General features: G+C 47.5%; 5 protein-coding genes across 5 annotated transcripts; 1 reads left to right on the top strand and 4 right to left on the bottom strand.

Moving 5' to 3' along the window:
- Positions 1–5: 5 nt before the first annotated feature.
- GGI43DRAFT_407036 (translation initiation factor eIF2B catalytic subunit epsilon) lies at positions 6–2,512 on the bottom strand. Its single transcript, XM_083206193.1, has 3 exons — positions 2,317–2,512; positions 2,187–2,243; positions 6–2,128 (listed from the first exon to the last, which is right to left on the bottom strand). The coding sequence occupies exons 1-3, from the start codon at positions 2,413–2,415 to the stop codon at positions 92–94; spliced, it is 2,193 nt and encodes a 730-aa protein (XP_083059769.1). The 5' UTR covers positions 2,416–2,512; the 3' UTR covers positions 6–91.
- A 133-nt stretch (positions 2,513–2,645) lies between these two features.
- Positions 2,646–5,125, bottom strand: GGI43DRAFT_69643 (major facilitator superfamily domain-containing protein). Its single transcript, XM_083210163.1, has 3 exons — positions 4,200–5,125; positions 3,727–4,140; positions 2,646–3,662 (listed from the first exon to the last, which is right to left on the bottom strand). The coding sequence occupies exons 1-3, from the start codon at positions 4,865–4,867 to the stop codon at positions 2,831–2,833; spliced, it is 1,914 nt and encodes a 637-aa protein (XP_083059768.1). The 5' UTR covers positions 4,868–5,125; the 3' UTR covers positions 2,646–2,830.
- A 2,074-nt stretch (positions 5,126–7,199) lies between these two features.
- On the bottom strand, positions 7,200–9,380 carry GGI43DRAFT_407033 (Sodium/hydrogen exchanger family-domain-containing protein). Its single transcript, XM_083206192.1, has 3 exons — positions 8,946–9,380; positions 8,044–8,882; positions 7,200–7,998 (listed from the first exon to the last, which is right to left on the bottom strand). Exons 1-3 carry the CDS (start codon positions 9,184–9,186, stop codon positions 7,357–7,359), a joined length of 1,722 nt encoding a protein of 573 aa, XP_083059767.1. The 5' UTR covers positions 9,187–9,380; the 3' UTR covers positions 7,200–7,356.
- Positions 9,381–13,745: 4,365 nt separating this feature from the next.
- GGI43DRAFT_69407 (CP2 transcription factor-domain-containing protein) lies at positions 13,746–16,793 on the top strand. Its single transcript, XM_083210161.1, has 3 exons — positions 13,746–13,901; positions 14,113–14,268; positions 14,406–16,793. Exons 1-3 carry the CDS (start codon positions 13,888–13,890, stop codon positions 16,657–16,659), a joined length of 2,424 nt encoding a protein of 807 aa, XP_083059766.1. The 5' UTR covers positions 13,746–13,887; the 3' UTR covers positions 16,660–16,793.
- A 2,977-nt stretch (positions 16,794–19,770) lies between these two features.
- GGI43DRAFT_407013 (uncharacterized protein) lies at positions 19,771–20,616 on the bottom strand. The gene is made up of 2 exons (XM_083206191.1): positions 20,491–20,616; positions 19,771–20,440 (listed from the first exon to the last, which is right to left on the bottom strand). The coding sequence occupies exon 2, from the start codon at positions 20,126–20,128 to the stop codon at positions 19,847–19,849; it is 282 nt and encodes a 93-aa protein (XP_083059765.1). The 5' UTR covers positions 20,129–20,440; positions 20,491–20,616; the 3' UTR covers positions 19,771–19,846.
- Positions 20,617–21,216: the final 600 nt, after the last annotated feature.

Here is a 21,216-nt window from a genome sequence, read left to right as displayed (position 1 = left end):
GAAGCTTTTGTTTGATCTTGTAATTTCATTTTTATCTAATTTTACTTCATTTCATTTTGATTGTGTCCTACATAACTTTTAATTTCTTTATCTAGTCACTGTCATCATCGTCGCTGTCATCATCGTCTTCTTCCTCTGCATTTTCTAACCACTCCACGAGCACCTTGCACTTCTCCTTCAATGCAGCCATGGATTCGCCATCCACCGCACGAGCATCCTCCCACCAGCCTAGAATTCCCTCCTCTTCCAAGATATCCAAGGCATACAGCTGCTGCAACATGGCTGGCAGAAGCGTAGAGCTCTTAGTCTGCTCCTGGCCCTTGGAGTAGTGCTGCAGGGCTCGCTGCAGAGAAAGGATAAACTCAATCTGCGCAGGCTCGCCGCCGCCGACGCCGACTTCGTTGACAAACTTGGAGGCGCCCTTGCATGCGGTGAAGGCCCTCTCTGCGGCCTTACTGGCGTCGAGGCCGCCGTACTCGGGGGTGACGAGCTCCACGGCGCGACGGGTGAAGGCCGTGGCGACGGCTTTTCGCATCATGGCGTCAGAGGCATTGTTGGCTAGACGCAGACCCATGAATTCCAGCTTGGCGGAGTCAAAGTCGCCTGAGTCGGCGCGCAGGGCATCCAAAAGGCCGTGAACGGCGTCGGCGTGGAAAGACATCTTGCCGGCGGAGTCGTCGGAGGCAAAGGACGAGAGGCGCGATCTCGAGGAGTGCGCAGCGTCTGCGGAGAGGAAGTTGCTGTCGTTGTCGTCATCGGACTCGACGTCAGAGTTGAATGTCGAGATGGAAGAAGTAGACAGGTTGAAGTTTGCGAGAGAGTAGATGAGAGATTTCTGGAGCCTCGAAGGGTCTTCGTCGTCGAGCTCGTCGTCCTCGGGGTCGAAGAAGGGGGCTGCGTTGCTGTTGGGGCCGAGAAATTTGGTGTCCTTGGTGACTTGCTTGCCTGTGGAGGTGACGGTAGATAGTACGGCGGCTGTGGAAAAGGAGATGTTGTCGCTGATTTCGACGCCGTAAGAGACGAGTGATCCGGTGGGTATTGAGCAGCCCTTGCCGACGACTACGTTGCCTGCCAAGATGGACTTTGATACAGTTGTTCCATCTCCAATAGTGGTGTTGCTCCAGATAAAGGAGTTCTCTAGTGTGACATTGGAGCCAATCTTGCAGCCAGTGCCGATAATGCTGTTGATGATTTTGCTTCCGGAGCCAATGCTGGTGTCGGTTCCAATGATGGAATTTCGGAGCTTGGCGTCGTGGGCGTGAGAAGCTCCAGTCTCGATAATGACGTTGTTGATGTGCTTTTTGAATGTCTGGTTTAGGAAGATGTTGTTTTCGGGGATGAAAGGGAATGTCCATCGGCCAAGAATGTCCCTGCTGATGGAGTCGTACATCTGCAGGTTGCTGGCTCGGGCAGCGTAGCCGTCTTCGAAAATCTCCGCGTAGATCATCTTGCCGTTGAGCTCCCAATCTTTTAATACACCGTGCAGGAAGTTTCTCCTGGGAAGTTCATAGTCGAAACTTTCTGACCAGAGAGCAAGCACTTCGGGAGTGCAAATATCAATCTGGGCATCGATCAAGTCGGCTCGAATCTCAAACTCAGTCGACAGCTCATCGGCAATGGCAGGGTCCATGGAAAGGTAGTGGTCGCTCTGGAGCGGGTTCATCTCGTCGTAGTGAAGACAACGCTGAGTCTTGGTGTCCACGACAAATACGGGGGTAATTCCATTGGTCTTTGTTCTGTGCTCCTCGGGGCCACCGCTGTGCAGAATCATGGTCATGATATTTGCGGCACTCGCTTCTCTTCGTTTTCGGTGCGCTGCGAGGGCGTCATCTAGAATAAGATTCGACACGACATCGCCGTGCACTAGGAGGAAATCGCCGTCCACCAATGATCGCTTGTCCATGTCTCGAAGAACGTCGCCAACGGACCGAGCATCGGCTACTCGAACAAACTGGAGTACTGAAAAGGGCGACAGTTTTGACGAGGACGCCCACTTAGAGCGGCTGATGTAGTCTTCGACCTGGTTTGTGTGCGCGCCACAGTAGATGTAGACTTCCTGAACACTATTCATGGCCAGGAATTCGAGGGTGTATTCGATGAGAGGGGTGTTTGCCAGCGGCAGAAGACACTATAGTCGTCGGAGTCAGCCTGCGGCCACGGCTTCAAATTAGCCCAGATCTACTCACTCTTGGCTTCTCTACTGTAAAAGGCTTGAATCGATCTTGGAACGAGTCTGCGAGAACCTGTATCGTAGTGGAAGCGACATGGTTAGCTGCTGGATGCGAACAGGACCCCGCGATGATTGCTTGTACGCACCACTGCCTGCAGGACATCTTCGGCCTTGCTCTCAGCGTTGGATTTGGCAGGCTTTTTGCCCTTTGCCGAGCTGGCGCTGTTCTTGCCCTTGTGAGACATGTTGACCAAGCGCAGAGGTGAAGGGCTGCGTTGTGCGCTCGGGATGGAGATTTTTGGTGGGAAGGTTTGCTTTGCGACAGCTTATGGGTGACTCAACTCTACTAGCAGGGCTGCGGTCGAAATTTCTCACCGCGGTGAAGCTTCGGTGTTGGCGGGGTTCAAGGTGGGGTCAGTGGGCTATCTACGCCATAGAGCAAAGTGTACCATTTATAGACAGCTTATTGACTTTTGAATAAATTAAATTTAATATTAAGAAAATCTATATAAAACTATAATCAAATATGGGTTTGGGTATATCAATCATATGATAGAAATCACGGCTTTTGAAATCACATCGCTGACGTAACGCATCGCTACTGATCGCTTCTCGTCCCTTCTTTTCTTTTTCCTTTTCCCTTTGCCTGTTATTACCCCTTTACTCATCCTTGACAGTCGCAATAGCTTCATTTTTCTCCTCAACACTGTGAGGCACGCTTTCGCGTCTTTCAGATATGCCGTCTTCGCTATCTGTTTCATCGTCGGTACTGAGATCGTCACTCGCGCGTCGTTCAGCATTTTCTGCCTCACGTCTTGCCCGTCTTGCCCGTCTCTCGTCGTTTCTAGCTCTTTTTCGTTCCATCTCGTCCAGCTCATTTTGTAATTGTTGAATGACTCTGCTCTTGGCTCGGATCTTGCCGCCATATCGCCAGAAGACAAACGGAATTGGGATGCAGACCACTTCGAGCAAGCCGAGCAGGGTTCCCGCCCACCGCGGCGATAACGTTTCGTACATCTTGGCTCCAGCCAAAGGCAAGGTTCCTCCAACAATACTTCGGAAGACGGCATTGCTAGCAAGCGCACTGGCTGCATAGATACTATATGCGCCGGCCAAATAGTTGTTACCGTAGATGAAACAGAGTGTGTTGCCAGCGCCAAAGGGTATTCCAAACATGATGGGCGCAATCCAGTGGATATGTGTCGGCAAGCAGGTCCAAGAGAATCCAAGTTGGCCAATGCTGGTCAAAATGGCCCCCAGGCCCATCATGAGGGCTGCAGCCTCTGGGAGAACTTTCCCTGTCACTGGATCGCGAGGCTGCCTATTGATAAATCCTCTAATTACTGGCTCGAATGCAATGGCGATGAGGATGCCGCAGCCAATTCCGAGGAACGACAGCCCTGAAAGTCCATATCCCCATCCACGATACTGAGTGAATACAATCGGATAAGCGACGAAGCAAAGGTAGAGAATGCCATAAATGAGAGAAATCCTGCTTCGTGGTCAGATCATGATATGATAACTACTGTATACAAGTTGAGCGGAAGAATACTTACCAAAAGTTCATGAACCACAAAATTGGTTCAGTTGCAGCCAACACAAAGGGACGACTCATGTTGATCTTGAGAAGGTTTAGCGTCGATATCTTTTGATCGTACTGGCACCAATATCGAGGGTCGTCTTTTTCTTTTCGAAGTCGGGCAGCCTTTCTCTTGAGGATGGCTGGAGGGTACGTCTCCCTCAGCGTAAAAATTGCTATGATGGTTGCACCTGCGATAATGAGGCTCACCCAGTTTGTCCATCTCCATCCCTTGTACTGAAAGATAAAACCGCCGATCAGAGGTCCCAAAACAGGGCCGTTGAGCGGAGCAATGCTATATATGGATATTCCAAGGGAAAGGTATTCGGGGTTGCTGATGTCAACAACTGTACCCGGGGTATTCGAGATCATGACAGCGCCAAAGAGGGCTCTGTAACACATGCTGTTAGCTTTGAAACCTGTTGGATTCTCAGATTTACATGCACTTACCCAAAGAAACGCACAACGATGAGGGTTGTCAGAGAAGGCCCAATAGCACAGGGGATGATGAGGATAGCCCAGGCAATCATGCAAACAATATACACAGGCTGTCGGCCGTACACCTCACTTAACGGCGCTAGAATCAAGCTTCCAGCAGCAAGTCCCAAGAGATAGGTTGTTACACCCAGCGTGGCGACGGTTTCTGAGGCACCGAATTCTTCCACCAATCCAGGTATAAAAGCCGTGTAACTGGTGCTGTATAAGACGGCAAGCCATGTTGCGAAAGAGACAACTCCAATTGTCCAGGCTCGATAAAGCAGGGACCAGTTCAGTGGATTTTCAGGATCGTTTTCCTCAAAGTAAACTTCATATTCCGGAGGCCTGGAGGCCACACTGCTCATGCTAGCTCCTGATCTGGTGTAAGTGATTGGCTCACGAGCAGCACGCTCAATCTCTGTTTCGACAGTCGCAGTCGCGGCACGCTCAAGGTTCCATGTATAATCATCGTTGTTGAATCTGCTCGAGGTGGCAGAGTGCCGGCTGCGACTCCGAGTTCGATTTGTCCGATTTGTCCGGACTCCCCTGATTGATTCCAAGATGGGGGATTCTCTTCCCGACGAGTGACGGTCTTCACCGGTTTCGACCGTCGACAATGATTTCTCGATATCCACCGCCATTTTCTCTTCTTTTAAACAAATCAATGAATCAGTTGTAGGTAGCAAGCGGCGCCACTATATCTATAGCAGCTTTTATCTCTGAGAAAAATGTAGCATGTCAAAGCTAAGCTAGAGCAGATTACTAAAGCGTATATAAACGATAAGACTTTTTTCTTCTTCTTTTCTTTTTCGCCTCTTGGGTTGCTGGCAAGGGGGGATTTATTGAATAGCTGTCTTATCACTAACGGAGAGAGTGGGCCAGGCTATCAACTCGGCCAAAAGAAAAAAAAAATCTTAGCTGCCCCTTAACTAATATTTACACAGATCAGCCTAGCAGTGGAGCGCCAGCTGGAACAGGATATAAAGCTAGGAATCCCAATGTACGGGAAACAAGAATAAACAGGAAAACCGGGGATAAAAAATTGGCAACGCTATCCATAATACGGGCAATCTGGAGACGGGGACGGCGAGAATTTCCACTCTTTCTCTACAGCCACGATCAAAGCAGATACCAGCCAAAGCACTAGTCATTCGCATTATGTTATATCGAAGGCAATACCTAACAACTACAAGCCTAGTCGGATGCCCAATGGCGAACCATAGATGGGTCCCGCGGGAACATACCGAGGCCAATAGCCGGCGACCCCTGCCTTTACGCGGAAAGCAATTCCGATTCCATAGACGCTATTTATCGGCTTTTATTTTTTTTTCTCCCACAAGTAAGCCAAGAAATGATGCCATGAATCGCACGATATAAGCAAGGTCCAACAAACAAACCGCTTTTGAGCAATTGCCCAAAAATACACTGCTTACTTGTCGGAATTTAACACGCAACGAGTCGGACTTTGCCCGTCGACAACCTCTTCTGCTTGCAAGATTATTAATAATTCACGGTGAGTCATCCGATGTCGGCTTTGTGGCCGTGTTGGTTCAAAGGGCGCGCCCGGCAGGCCCACTTCGGAATCCCACTTTTAAGCCTGGAGTATTGCCGGATCCGGCCCCGCACAAGTCGGAACCATTTTCCATTCAGAGTTATAACGGCGTGGGACGCATGGGGATGAGGAGATGAGATATGGGGTTTGCTGGAGACGTGCTGTGCTGCTGTGCTCAACTGAATGTTAGTGTCCGTTGATTGACGAAAAAAACATTATACTGTCGCCACAATTGCTCTCGATGTAAACGAGATGCTTCAGCTGTGAAAATGGTCGTCCATCTTCCCCTCAACGTAATCTAGTTGGGCAGTTCCATCACAACTATTGAGTTATACGTCACCCCACCATTGAACTACTCCACCCTCTATGGGCGGAGGATTTTAGCATTGGAGGGATTCAGCATTCACAAACGCGGCTTACCGAAGCGGCTGCAGTAGCCTCCGTTAACGGCCAGCCATCTACACTATTTCGTATCAGCTGCATCGATACTTGTAATTCGGGAATAACAATGACCTCTTGGCACAACAGTACCGATATATTCAGATAGAATACGTCTTGGCTCTCTTGGGTATTGAGTGCACATTCTTGGCTTTTTTCACTTGTTGAAGATGGCTGAAGTATATGTGATATATCAAGCTTTCAATAGACATAGTTCTTTCATCAACTACTATATGCTCTGCCACCAAGAGTTCATAAATCGATACTTGGAGATTCCAGCCATAAAATTCCTCATCAATTGCATAAATTACACGAATATCCTGAAATGGGCGGTCCTCAATTCACCCATGATGTCACCAAGCATGGGGTGATCAAGCTTCCATATGGGTCGATTTGTAGATCGGTAGCTCAGGCTGGAGTTGATAGCCACGATCATCTTCTGTAATACATTGCATGACTACCCATGTAGAACTGAAAGCCGCCAGCTTGCTAAGAGGCTAGTCACGTCTGCGCGTATAGCCATGCATTGCGGCTCTCGCGTCCAGAATAGCAGAGCTGATACATGACTCAAAAACTGGGGAAGAGTCTTGGTTTCGGCTCACTCAGTCATACAGCCCTATTTCCCCACAGCAGAGACTACAGTACTTACTACACTCTCAAGTTATTGACAGTTAGCACAAGTATCGTTGACGCACGATAAACCTCAGGCAATGAGACGATAAGCTGAAGCAAAAAGAGCAGCAAATTACTTTATAGGCGTCATATTTGTATCCATACATGTGATTAAGATTGCTCTCTAAAAACTCTTTTAGCCCCAGGAGCCAAGATTTGGCATTCTACTTCAGCTCCGTGGAAAATGTTACAAAACTTTGAAAACTTGTAACATCTGGGCGGTTGCCACCCTGGTCTCAATTAGAACGTCAAAAACTGAATAGGATAGAGAATGGCGTGGATTTTGCAGATAAAAAGAGCGAGCAAGAAAGTTATAACACTAAAATAGCATAGCTACTTCATTTCTCTTAAGATATTAATTAGATATCGAAAACTATCAGTACCTCTTAGGAGAAAAAATTCTTTAATGGGGATACATGTACAGATTGATTGAACTCGTATGATCTTCTATTAAGCTCTCTCCGCATCTCAGGGCAAACCCCAGACCCCAAGCACATCTTTCCGAACAAGCCGACCATCCTTTTCAGCACCATGCTGCAGCTGCTTCACTCGTCTCACAATGAGCCCTAATGACAATGGACCTATGATTGTGCATAGCATAATAGCCCAAGCAGCAATTAAAAAAATATCCGAGTTCTTTCCACTATCGGTTTGAGGAGAAGAGAATATCCTTTTGCTCTCCGCGACTGACGAGATTAGGAAGCCAATTTCTCCACGCGCAGTCATCGCACAGCCTAGGATGGCAGCAGGATAAAGTGATCGCGGGTTTTCACCCGCTGGATCTGAGTGCGGAACTGTCGCTTGCTCAGCCGTTTCATGGCTTCGTTGGCATGTAGGAGATTCTTGAGGTTGGCTTGCGGGTGTAGAAGTCGAGCCACGAGGCACTTTGGGATTTTTGTGAACTCGTCCCCAAAAATGGGGCATTTGTAACCTTGGATGTTTCATGAAGGTCATAAATTTGATGGGAAGAATAGACACAAAAGGCATGCGAAGGAGCCAGATTCCGCACAACAGCTTGCCAACCATCATCAAAATTGTATATACGACTCCCTTCCAGACGATTGCGCCATTAAACATCTCCGTAATTGGAATTGAGAAGCCAATTGAAGCCTTTAAGAGTTAGAAAATAATTTGTCACTGGAACATGGCACTTACAAAAAAGAATGGCTTTAGGATTCTATCAAGAGGTTGCCGGTAATACTGCTCGAAAATAAGATGTCCGGATGAACCTGCATTCTTGGGCTGTGAGGCGATATTTTCAGGAGTCTGTGTGTTATTTGTTTCTAAATGCCTAGGAATCTCATTTTGCACTGAAGAAGAATTTCGTGTAGAAGGTATGCCTGTAGCTGATATTTCTGTAGACGATGTCTCAAAAGATATATGAGGCACTTCCAAATCCCACCAATTAATAGACGCACCGGCAATATAGGCAGCAAATAAGTTGGAGGTGCAAGCATATGTTGAACTAGCGATAGAACCAATTAATATGCAAGTATGAATGATCAACGGTGTCCTCTCCTTCCTAAGAAGAAGATTGATAGCTCCCTTAGGGTGCTTTATCCGCTGAGAGTTCAGCCAGAGAGTGAGTGGTTTGGCTATGCAGATGCATATAAGGGGGGTGCACACTGCAAAAGCAACGGATACCAGAAGTGGTCTGATAATAGTGACAGCACCAATGCTTGCGCTGGATGGACCCAAATTAGAAATGACCTGGACCGTGACAAGACCAACAACATCATCCATCATGGCCGCACTCGTGAGCACTACGCCAAGCCTTGAGCTCATTAAACCAGTTGAACGCAGCACTGCGAAAGTTGTTCCAAGGCTTGTAGAGCATAAGGCTGCACCTGCTGCGAAGGACTGGAGAGGCGTAGCATCACTGAGCTCTTGGAGGACGAACGAAAGTCCCACAGGCACGCTGATGCCAGTAATAGCAATGCACGAGGATAGGAACAAGTTAGCCTTGAGAGCCTTTAGAGAAGTCGAGAGTCCACCTAATCAGGCTGGTCAGCTTCAAATAAGAGAAGAAAATTGTGTATACTCTGGGTAATCCTCACCCTCGTATACCAAAAGCAGTAGTCCAAGATATCCTAATTGGACAACCGTCTCTTCAGCCTCTGTGCTAAGCCATTTCGCCCCGGGAGTTCCCCAAGCCACTCCTATAAATATTTGTCCAATAAGTCCGCAGTAGACGGCATGGTCAAGCAGGAAGTTTATGACGTTGAGAAACAGTAGGAAAGATGCCTGAATAAGGATTGTGACAATGTCTGGCTCGTGGTATGAAAGCGAGACGGCCATTGTAGCACTATGGCTCTATACGACTTGAGTGATCCTTTGGTTCATTTATGATACAGAATGGTACATGTATTGAACTATCAAGGGACGAAGTTGTGGATATGTAGAATGTGATTTTGAGTCTGCTGAGACAATATTGCGGGAGATGTTCGGTTCAAGAGTCATATGGCGTTTTTGTCTTAGCCAAAAATAGCAATGATCGGATATCAGTCTACGTATAACTTTCAAACCATCCGTACATAGAATTTTATCATCCAACAAATAGAAATAAATGAAAATGAACAACTAAACAAAAGGAAAAATAAAAACACTAGCGAGCAGCTTGATAGTAATAATGGTGGCGAAACCGAGCGAATACAAATGGTGTTTCGCAGAGAAGGTGGGCTACTATTGGCTCTAGTATCAATCATATGTGTCTGATAATGCCTAATCTCCGTGGCACAGCTGTTTATCGAAGGCAAATCATCGTGTATGCTGCGCGTCTTGATTCTGTGTAGGTCTCATGTGGGCGAATACAGCTGCGACGCGATAAGTTTAGACTAACTGCCATCCCCATCCATGTCAACTTACACTCGGGTATCAAATGGCCGGAGAGCAGGCTGCACGTGTTCTAGAACAATAGATCGACAGTACAAGGATTAAGAGGTGTGTCTCTGTGCTAAAAAAAGAGAAGATGGGCATGGAGATCAAACTTAGTTTAGGGATGAACGACTCCCGTTTAAAAAAAAAAGAACATGTATATACAGAGCAAAGGAAACCATCTCTTCGAGGATATTTGTACTCACTAACACTGCATGCACTGATATCACTAAATATTACGGAGCAATATCCAGCCCTGTATACTATGTATCCAATCTATACTACATACAGGTGCTTCATCCAATTATTTCGGCCGGAGACACCTTAGGGAAGCATTGATACCCGCTACGCCACAGTTTGCCACTCTTAGAGCCCGGCAAACAGCCTAGCACTCCCGAATCATACGATATCCACCATAGACGGCCGTGAAAAGTTTGGTCCTAGCACAAGGTGGCTGCTAGAGGCCTAACGGCCGTGCTTCTTCAACGGGCATTTGCTAGGCAAGGTTACACTCGACTGCCAGAGTATTACCCCACTGAACGAATGTGACATGCCGTGTGTTTTACGGACGGTAAACCCTATTTCTACGCTGTGATTTCTGCCTGCATGTTATTGGGATGCGCAAATTCGATCCGAAGCCCTCTGTGGGAATGAAAAGACAAGGGTAATGTTTACTTCAAGCCAATTAGATGGTCACCACCAGTATGTAGGTAGGTAGGTATGGAGCGGCATATCAGTGGCAAAGTATACGGAATGAGTTGTCCTCGATCGCTTGAGCAATCTCTACCATGTGCTGTAAGCGGCTGTAAGCAAGTAGAGATCTCTGTATTGGAGAACGGCAGTATCTATTTGCTCAAGCCGCCCCGGCACTTGTGAGACGTGCTGCTCCCAACATATTATGCGCTGTAAGGGAGTCAGAGCACTGCCAGTGGCATCTCGTATGGGATGCCGGCAGGTAAGCTCGAATCTCCTAGGCTAGCAATGCAAAGGCAAGGAACATGGATATACGAATTACGGGAGAGCTGACAGAAGCGTTTTGTGCTCCTTGCATGCCTAGTAGTCGCGTGGGCGCAGCCACACAGCCTGTGACGGGCACGTCCTCTGGTCCTCTAGGCGAAATGCCGTACTGTACTGTAGATGCTAGAAACACCTCCCACCATGGAGGGGATGTCTTGCCTTTGGTTGCGAGTACTCTGGCACCACGCCCTCCCTCTGAACTTCGACACGCATTTTGTTGTTCCACTGCGGGTGGCTTCCTCCGGGAGGCCCAAGCCATAATCACCGCATTGCTAGCAGCACTGTATTGCAGGGCATCGGATGCCGGTCCATTCCCGCCGCCAAGGGATATATAGCGGTATGGAAATAATGCTGGGATTTCATTAGCAGAGGTACTTGTACATACAAACGCCAGCCGATGCATTTGCGTATCGATCCTGACTTGCTGGGTTATGAGAAGCAGCGCTACTAAATATGTCTGACTCGCTTGTAGAGTTTTTGTACGCCGGCTAGAGCTTGACGCTGCTTTGCCCACCTAGGCAATTCAGAGCAGATATCATGTGTCCCTATCGAGTCGACGGCCATGACCACCAACACAGGCTGGATCTAATCTAGATACAGGAGAGCGCCTGACAAGAAACACGCAGCTGGACGGCTCATCCGATTGTACCTAGTCGCCAGCAATTAATATTGAAAAAGCCACCCAAAGTAACATGGAGTATGCTAGCAGTAGTAGCTTCGTGTATTCCGCTGCCAACGGAATAAAGCGCGTCTTGTTCGGCTGGCCATGTGGATAAAACGAACCAGAGGGGTGTTGAAATAGCAGAAAGCGAGGCTAGCGAGCTGTGGATCGTGGCCACCGTCGTGCGCTAGCAATTAATTTCGACAGCCATAGCGTTGGTGGACAAGCGCTGCGACTGTCTTCCATTTCGCGAGGAGGACGGGAAGCAACTGCAAATAGGTATCAGATTAGTCGTAGCCGCGAGCGCAGTGGACAGCGTGCTGGTACTTTGGAGGCCACAGAGAGGTGCATGCAGTACGGAGGATTGCCCGGATACAGCATCCAATGCTGTCTGACGAGTAATGATACATCCAGTGGGTGGTGCAGCATTTGTCTCTCGGCACTGTCTTTCGCACGGTGAATCGGCAGCGATCGAAGCTTTCGAGCACCACCGTAGCTCATGCGGACTTTTTAGGAGAGTAGATTGATTAGTAGGTGCTAAGGTAATCTTTGTGTGGCATTGTAGAAGTACCGTACGGCATAGTAATGCACAATATGCTGTAGCAGGGTAAATAGGTAGGTACGCATGCATCCATAGCTCCTCTTCTCACAGGGAGCTTCTCTAATAAGGGATTCGGTGTGCGGCGCATGCAGCTGCTGCTACTAGCGAGGCATGGGCTTACCTACAGTATCTGCAAGCATGCATTGATTGACGCAAGTATCTTCAGGAGAAGCGGTGCGGCACATGCATTCTCAAAGCTCATGTCAGCTTTGGGCTGCTGGTAGAATTACATACGTACTATGTTGTTACCCAGAAGAGACAGTAGGTAGTACAAGTGACAGCAGCAATAGTGAAAATGCCCTGTACTTTGCAGGACATCAAATCAAAGCGTTATCCAAAACGCGGTGCTGCCACTGCTAAGGCATTACTAGGTAGTACTGGTACCAATACCAGCCCTTCTCTCTTGGCATGCAGCCAGGTACCTGCACCGGCGTTACTTGCCTAGTATGTACACGAGCAAGAGGGAGAAGGAGCAAGAGGGAGAAGGAGCAAGAACACGAGAAAGAGCAAGAGCTAGAGATCAAGAACATGAATGAGAAAGAGCTTCTGCCGCACCTGTCATCCAGGCGCTATATCCCGTGCTGATTAAGCTTCTTTGATTCTTCTTTTCTTTCTCCCCCTCTTTGCTCCATCTCCAGCCATTCCTCGCCTTCTCTCTTCATATCACACATACCGAGACCCCTCCTCTTGCTCATCCTGTCTGCCGAGGTGATTGGATGAGGCAAAATGCTTAGGCGCCATGGCGGCCTTTGCAAACACCCACATACCGAGACCTTCACAGAGTGCCTGAGTCTTCTGTCAGCCACTACTGCCCCAGCAGCTGCTAACACCCAGGTAAGCTATAACGACCAAAGCCAATTCTCCATCGACAACACTAACTCCCTGGGACTAGCACTGCATAAAGCTACCTCGGGGGGCTACCGCTAACGAACTTAGGAGCGCTCCTCGGGGTGTGTCGATTCACCACAGACTTTTCGATCCGCTGTCGCATCTGCCCCATGCAGCCATCAATTCGCGGCACCCCCTCCCCAGTACACCAAAAAATCACCTCGAGCACCAGCAAAAAAACTCTCCAGGCCACCCCCAAAGCACGGAGCCACAGCAGGGGACAAGAGCGAGCCACAGCGTCGCAAGACACGCACAGCACAGGGGCTCCACGCCTAAGACGGTCCAGAACATCAGGCCTGCTGCTGCTAAGGAAAAAAGCGACCAAGATCGGAAGCTTGGCCCCGCCACCAGTTGCGTCTCTAATTAATACACAACCGACCCAGCGCCTCCATCACCAGGCGACGGGGCCTCGAGGCAACATCTTTTGCTCACCCATTTGGCCATCATACTTTTTCTTCTTTTCACTTCGTACCATCGTTATACCCGTTTTGCCATCCCCGTCGCTCCTTTCCCCCTTCATTCCGCCCGGCGCGCCGCAAACCGACGAGGAGACGACTTACAAGCATCACCAGCCTGGCAGTCTGAGATTTTTGACGGCTACGACAATTTCGAGAGCCTCCGCTCTTCTAGCAACGTGCTTACAGCGGCAGAGAGCTCTGTGGTGGTGGATGTAGACCGCGGCGACCACCAACTCGTACGGTTTTGTTGCGCTTCGATATCCTCGTCTCGCCCCTTCCACCCTTGAAGGAAGCACCTTATGCGGCACGCCTGTGCACCCTAGTTATCAGTAGTTCGACTGCCTGTACATTGCGACGACTCCTTAGAGGCAGCCGGGAGTGAGTGACACATTTATGTGTAAAGAGAAGGCGATAGGATCACGATAGATCGAACCAACCCTCACCTTCTCAACTTCTCATAAGCGTCTGTGTGCACACAGACGCTTCAAACCGCAACAAACATGTTTCGTTCTAGGTATGGCGACTCTTCATTTGTCCTCTATGTCGCCTCCCGGAATCGTCGTATTTGTCTCCTGGATGTGCTGTTCCCAGGCGTCTCTATGAACCGATTTGATATTACTCCCAAGTCTCGGCTTCTCACAAATCTAGCATCATTATGGGATGCGCCATCTCGATTTATTCATTCCCATGAACAATAATTTACTAACGTTGCATGTTCACTATAGAACAAGTGCGCGGAAACCCGATGACGAACTGTTGGCAGATTTCAGGCAGCAGTTCCCAGAAGTCTCTACCGCAGTCACAGAACCTACCGCTCCAGCCATTTCCCAGGCAACAACAGCAGTTTTCAATCCTATTATCAACGCACCGACTCACGAGAGGTAGGCAGTTTCATCTCCAATCCAAAGTCAGCGCTTCACAGCGATACTATCCTTCTATTATCCTTTGACATGATCAAACTCTTCAACACTATTTGAGTCAACTTGGCACTCTCGAGTGCTAACAAGGAAAATGATAGAATACATATCGAAAATGAAGCCTTTCGAGATATGGACCCAACACCTCGGGCTGTCAATGACCCTTGGCGATTTACACCATCTCTCTTAGACGCCAATGCCTTCACTTTCAACCCTCTCACTCCTGGTGTTACCGGTGTCCCTGGTGCCCCCGGGATTCCCGTTGTTACTGGTATCCCCGTTGCTACTGGTGTGCCCGTTGTTGCCGGTGTCCCTGTTGGTACCGGTATCGCCACTGCTCAACCCTACTATCCTCCTACTCCTGGAGGATCTGGCACTTTGCTTCCGCAAGTAATGGAGATGCAACCTCCTCATAGCATGGCTCTTAGTACTGGTCTAGAGACTCCTTTATCGGTACCCACGACACTTGATATCATACAGCCTAGCGTTGAAGTTTCTAATCTGACAGGCTTTCCTGCGATGGAAGCTCATCCGATTACCGCATTTGATCCTTTCGTTCAGGCGCCTCCACCTCCGCAACAAGCGTTTGTGCCGTCCGAGTTTGTACATCACGATACAGGATACGAAACGATGGAGCCGGATGGATCCCCAATGGACTCGGATCCATCAGATGAACGAATGCCGACGATCGCCTCTGCGCTACATCCACAGCAACTAGCAGTAGTGCAAAATGTCCAACCTCTTCCGCCCGCCGCCGAAAAATTCCGTTTCCACTCGACCTTGAATGCCCCAACAGCTATGGTAAAGCATGCCACCGAGATTCCGGTCACTTACTTGAATAAGGGGCAAGCATACACCTTATCTGTCGTGGATACGGGCGTTCATCCTCCGGTTAGCCCCGGTACCCGATATAGGACCTATGTGCGCATATCATTCGAAGACGAACATCAGCGACAAAAACCGGGAGTTTGCTGGAGCTTGTGGAAAGAAGGAAGAGGGACAAACGAAGCTCATCAAAGAGGAGGCCGGCTGCAAGCTGTGGAGTATGTTGAAGCTGGCCAGCCCGCTGAAGGCGATGATAAGAGAACTCGGATAGAGCTGGAATCGTCCTCTTTTGACTGCTTTTCTGTTATCTGGACTCCAGGCTTGAATGGAGCCGCTGAGGCTAATATTCCTGTTCGCTTCAATTTTCTCTCAACGGACTTCAGCCATTCAAAAGGTGTCAAAGGCATTCCTGTACGACTCTGCGCCAAGACCAGCCTCTTTACTTCAGATCAGCTACCCTCACCTCCGGAGGCCATTCCTGAGATTTGCTATTGCAAAGTCAAGCTTTTCAGGGATCACGGTGCTGAGCGAAAGCTGTCTAACGATGTAGCTCATGTGAAAAAGTCGATTGATAAGCTCAAGCAGCAAATCGCGCAAGCTGAGAGTGGGCTAAAAGATTTCAAACGAAAAAGAATGAGCGGCTTGGGCAAAGCAGGGATGCCCGGCAAGATACACAAACACAAGAGAACTTGGTCTATGTCTTCAGCTAGCTCTGCTGGTGGCGCAGCTCCTCGGCTCTCGTTGGAAGAAGATCTACAATTCAAGTTGCAGACACTTCAAGATATGTTTACAAGTACGAGGCCAGTGAGCGTTTTGTATTTACGGGGCGAGGAGTTCGACGACCCTGACCTACACCCCGTATCGCTACAGGGCGACTCGGCGTCTGGCAAGGTAGATTTTTTGCGCGAAGGAAGCATTTGGCAAGCTCGCAGCACCCACAGTTCTGTAGCTGGCTCACTGGTGTCTCCCTCTCCAAGCTCTCTCTCTCTAGCATCTCAAGCATCTGTTATCGGCTCTGGCGTCCAGTGGCAGAATTTTGACTCGACCGGCGTCAAGAGGGTAGAAAACCCCACTACAATTAGCAAAACAGAGGACGATGGTACCTTGAGTGGTTGGATTGAAGCCCTGGGCGTCGACCCATCTTACCGACCTCCCCCTGAACGACCCGCGAAACCGATTGCATGCTTCTACATTGCCCGTGTAGGACAGGCGGAGCCTGGAAAGAAAGAATACCACAGGGCGATTTACCTTTCTGCGCGTACACTACCAGAACTCAACAACCAGATCGCCGCCAAGTGGGGTCTCGACCCATCTCGAGTTATTCGAACAGTACATGCGACAAAGATTGGTATAGAGGTCGAAGTGGATGATGAAGTAGTACAGGAGCTAAAAGAGGGCCAAGATATGCAGCTGGAGATTGAAGAAGTGGTTGAACAGCCAAACATGAAACGGGAGTGGGAGATGTCGATTGACGACGCACCCGAAGCGTCTCCATCGACAACGGGCCTGATTCTCAGGCTTATTTACTAAGCTTATTCTGATTTGCTGAAAAGCGTGAATCCTTTTTTCATTCTTTTTCTTTTCTTCTTTTCTTTTCTTAAGGAATTTAGCAATCAAGCGAGATGGACTTTGGAGGAGGATACTGTGCTGGCGTTGGACGGTGTTGACGATAATTTCAAAGATACCAAGGCGCTTGGGTTTATGATGGAATAATTGCATATCTTACTTCGAAGGAGCTATGGGAAGGATACAGTATTATTTACTCGCATCCTGCTGGGCGGGAGTGGGCCGATGATATATGACTGCTTTTGTTGCATTCGAATACCCCCTCCGAGCCCCCATTATTCGACAAACTGCTCTCTTTCTCCTTCTTTCTTCTTCTTCTTCTTCCCCTTTTCATTTGTTTTTTATCGATTTCATGGAATGGTTAGGGTCCGGTTGTATACGCATTTAGCCGGGATAGGACACGAGTAATATCATCTTTTGGGGATAGTATATTTGACTTTGAGTTATAATAACGGGGAAAAGGAGGCAGGCTGTTGGTATACAATGGATGATACACGCTATGGGTAGGAAGAGGCATTGAATAGTGATTTAGCTCTATGCCGGGAATTGGGTAACCTAATGGGAATATGACCAAACACGCAGCATTATACATTTTTTATGCCTATTGACATTTTGGACTTTATAATAATGGCTTATTGTCTGAACCTATGAGAGGAAACAGAGAGATGAGAGAGAAGTCTTCTCCGACGCAGTACAGGTACTTTGCACCTTGTATTGCTTGTCTGGTACTCTTGATGAGGTACGGTTGGTTGTCTGGTCCCTGGATTTGCTAGATCGAACTCGGCTGTTCCATCTTTTCTGATTTCTGTCTAGGGAAATCCACTCTCAGGTACCAACGGGGCCCTATCGACGCGGGAAATAGCCCGGCAGGCCCTGAACAGGCATTTGGCAGGCATCTACGAAGCAGCATCTTAACCTCGCAGTGGCACTAGCTAACCCAATGTCCCTAGTTACGGACGATCCTCGTCGGGCTAAAAGGAGACGTTTGAACTGCCAGTTGCCATCTCCGAGTACCGAACACGATGATTGCTGAAAGAAGCAATACCTGTATGCAGCTTATACTAGTTGATTACTGTTTTTTGCTTGGTGAGAAAGTTTAAAGAGCGGGATTTGAGATTGAGTTTGTCAAAAGGGGGGAAAGATACATGACAGTCTTCCTTGTGGACTGCAAGATTCCAAGGAGCAGCAATAGCTCCGCAAAAGTGGCAGTGGTCACTACGAGGTGTGCATTGTGCTGTAATTAAGCCTCTCCCCTTGTCCTGAAAATAGGGATTTCTCATTCTGTATAGTAAATACTAGCGGTACTAGTTGAGAAAGGAAAACGAAAAGCACAACGTTTAATTAAAATGACCACAGGATGGGCTGGGTGTGAAACGGCGTGTTTTCTATATAAAGTATCCACCGTCAATCAATTACGGTATTGAGACAAGAAAGCCATGTGGATTTTCCCGAGGGTGCTAAGTTTGGTTTCCATGCTACTATTCATAGGAGAGGCGGGCGCATCCACCGGAATGCTTGTTTTACGAGAAAAGTCAAGTTCTTTTTTTGAGATTCAACGTTACAGGTCAAGGTCTCCGCTTATATCATGCTGGAGAAACTCTCTGACGTTGTTCGGAATACCGTATATGAACAAGCACCGTATCTATCTAGAGCACATTTCGTATTAGTAATACGAGCTGCGAAGATTATGGACAAGAGTAGTATTCCGATATCACATATTCGTATGAGCCTTATTCGTCGCAAACCCCCATGCATGGTTATCGTTTAGCGAAGCCCGGCAAATCAGCTGCAGCCAGATCCTGAGGGAAACCCGAAAGAGGCCACTTTTTCCCGTTTGTTGGCTCTAAGCGCGGCCTAACAACGGCCGAGTTTGTGGGAATAGAGGCAAGACAAGGTAAGGCACGGCACGCGAGAAGAAGGAAGAAAAAATAGCGCACGGCAAACTCGCCACTCGCACGTACTTTTACAATGGAGGAATAGATGATTCCGTATCAAACGAATTTTACATGTGGATTTTCCTGTCATGTAGCCTTGCCTAGTACCTACTGTATTTGTTTAGCACTTTTCTTTTTTCTTTTTTTTTTTTTCCAATAGCTGTCGTTTCTCGCTCTCTCTCTATTAGCTTCCCACCCCTCCTCTTATTTTCGGCTGATGTGGACACAGCGGCCGTGGTGTAGCTCGATGCCATGCATTAGTTCCGCCGCGAAAGGCGATCGCTTTCGCTGCGTCTGCTGGCAGCCATCGGCGAAAGACATCTGCGATCTGTGTTTTTGTCTGCTTGTTCGATTTTTTCTTCTCTGGACGGGTCCCTCTCGGTGATTAGCGGGGTCCAATGCCAGGGGTGGAGAGAGGGGGGTTCAGAAGAAGAAACAGAAGAGCCACATTGAGAAGCTGCCTCTTTTTTTCTCTCTCTCTCTTGTATTTGCTACTAGGGAACATGTTTTGTGCCCGACGCATGTGTGTTCCATCAGCCCAACGGCACCCTAATCAAAGCCCGAGATTATTGTGGCTGGCAAGGTCGAGGAGCTCGGAGGTTTCCTAGGGCTGTGGCGAGCTGGAGTTGCGCGCGTCCTTCTGTAGGTACCGTAGTTTTTGACTACAGAGGGAGGGGACTGGAAAGACTTGCCGCGTGGCTGGTGAGTGGTGAGTGGAGTTGTTTATGCGGATGGGTGTGTCTATATAAAAGTGAACCAAAGCAAACCCTGCCAACTGGCTACAGGCGGAGGAGCGAAATTCTCTCTCTTTAATTGTCTTTGCTGAGTCGTCCAAGTGGCTTGTAAAATAGTAGAGACTGCAAAATGAATGTACTATGCGTTTTAGTGTAATTAGAGGCGTTATTACATACAAGAGCGACGATCAGTTTGCGCGTATTATATATCTCTGTGATGATCGTTTTTCGAGTCCCTGGTTTTCTACGAATTACAGACACAGATTAAAGTTCTTATTCGGACAGATATTAGTCCGTGCACAGGGTTCGGTGGACTGATACTGGATCCTTGAAATCTACAAAGTGATGTGCTCTCAAATCCTCCTTATATACGATGTAACTTGAGCTATATATTAATATAGTATTATTTTACATATCATTTTCTTTTTCAATATTTTCTTTTCATTCTTGGACATATTTCAGCCAAAATAAGAAGTACACTTTTTAAGCAAATATCTTCACATAGTCCGTATTGTTCAAGCAAGAGTTCCCATGTGTCTCAACAAGACAACTGATACGCAGGGAAAACCAAGAAAAAAAAAATCGTGGAGATATCTCGGGAATCCACTGGGGAAGCATTAGATATCTCACCAGTATCTCTCGATATTTTCCTAGGGTATTGATTGCAAGGGATGTCTTGCGGATTAGTACGATACGGCCCGGTCCCTTATACACAACTGATCTCACCATGACAATTGCTGCAATTGTAATTATTAGTCTACTCATTTGCTATAATGGCGTAATGGGATGATAAAAACTGTTATGGAAACCTCTTATCTAGTATATATATATATAACTGCATATGAATTGAGCTTTTTCACTTTATTCCCTCATCCTGATATAAATCTTCTATATAACAACCACTCTGACAACTCTAGATTTGCTATGGAGTAAACAGCTCGTGATAACCCAACCTTCCAAGTCTTCTTTTTATTAACAATCCTTTTTTCCCGGCGTTTATAGCCGCACCGTACCTGCCATCTCCGATATTCTGGGCGGAGGATAAATCCTGTGCAGAATCTCACTCTCTTCTCCTCACTGCTTATAGATCAGATCTTACCTTGAGGTTGATTAAGGCTAGTGCATACCAAAGGAGAGAGAGGCCTGTTAATTCTGACATTCAGTTTTGGCGGTAAGCAGCACAGTCATGTTGGCTCATATTCGACGTCACATCGGACCTGCGTCATGCACTCAATAGCCGGCTTACATTTATGATGCAAATAAATTAAATATGAAGTGTATCAAATAGCCGGCAATGTTATCTTGGCGGATTCCTTCGGCTTATGCAAACAGATATAAGAAGCCGATACACCAATCACGCCATTGTACGCTAATATTTAATAATATATATAAAATAAGCATATAAATACTGCTCGCTTACTTAATGACTAAGCGATTGTTAATATAATTGTCAAAGATAATAAAAAAAATAGCTTGTTACTATATACTTGTGTAAACTCTATAGTATATAAACAGGATACCAAGGAATTTAAACTTATAGTTCATACTGATAGTGCACTTTTATAAAAGGAAGCAAATTGTAATCATTATACTTTATTATCTTCTTGTTATATATATATGTATATATATACAAAAAGTATCATACTAACAGTTATAATTATCACTGTTATACGTTAGTTGACGCAAAGATCAAACTAGACGCTAGACTGTTCTTCCCTGCTCCCTTGCAAAACTTGACTGTAGAGATTACAGTGCGGATGATTTCACTAACTACCTTTATTATCCGCTTGGCTAATTGTAGTAAATAATGGAGGGATGATCATCAGAATCTACAGTGGAATTCTGCGAGTGTA

Source organism: Trichoderma evansii (assembly GCF_050947405.1).
Source record: "Trichoderma evansii strain SZMC 28006 chromosome Unknown GGI43scaffold_12, whole genome shotgun sequence".
NCBI lineage: Eukaryota > Fungi > Ascomycota > Sordariomycetes > Hypocreales > Hypocreaceae > Trichoderma > Trichoderma evansii.
Note: the sequence above shows the minus strand (reverse complement) of the source record. Positions and strands in the feature narration are given on the sequence as shown.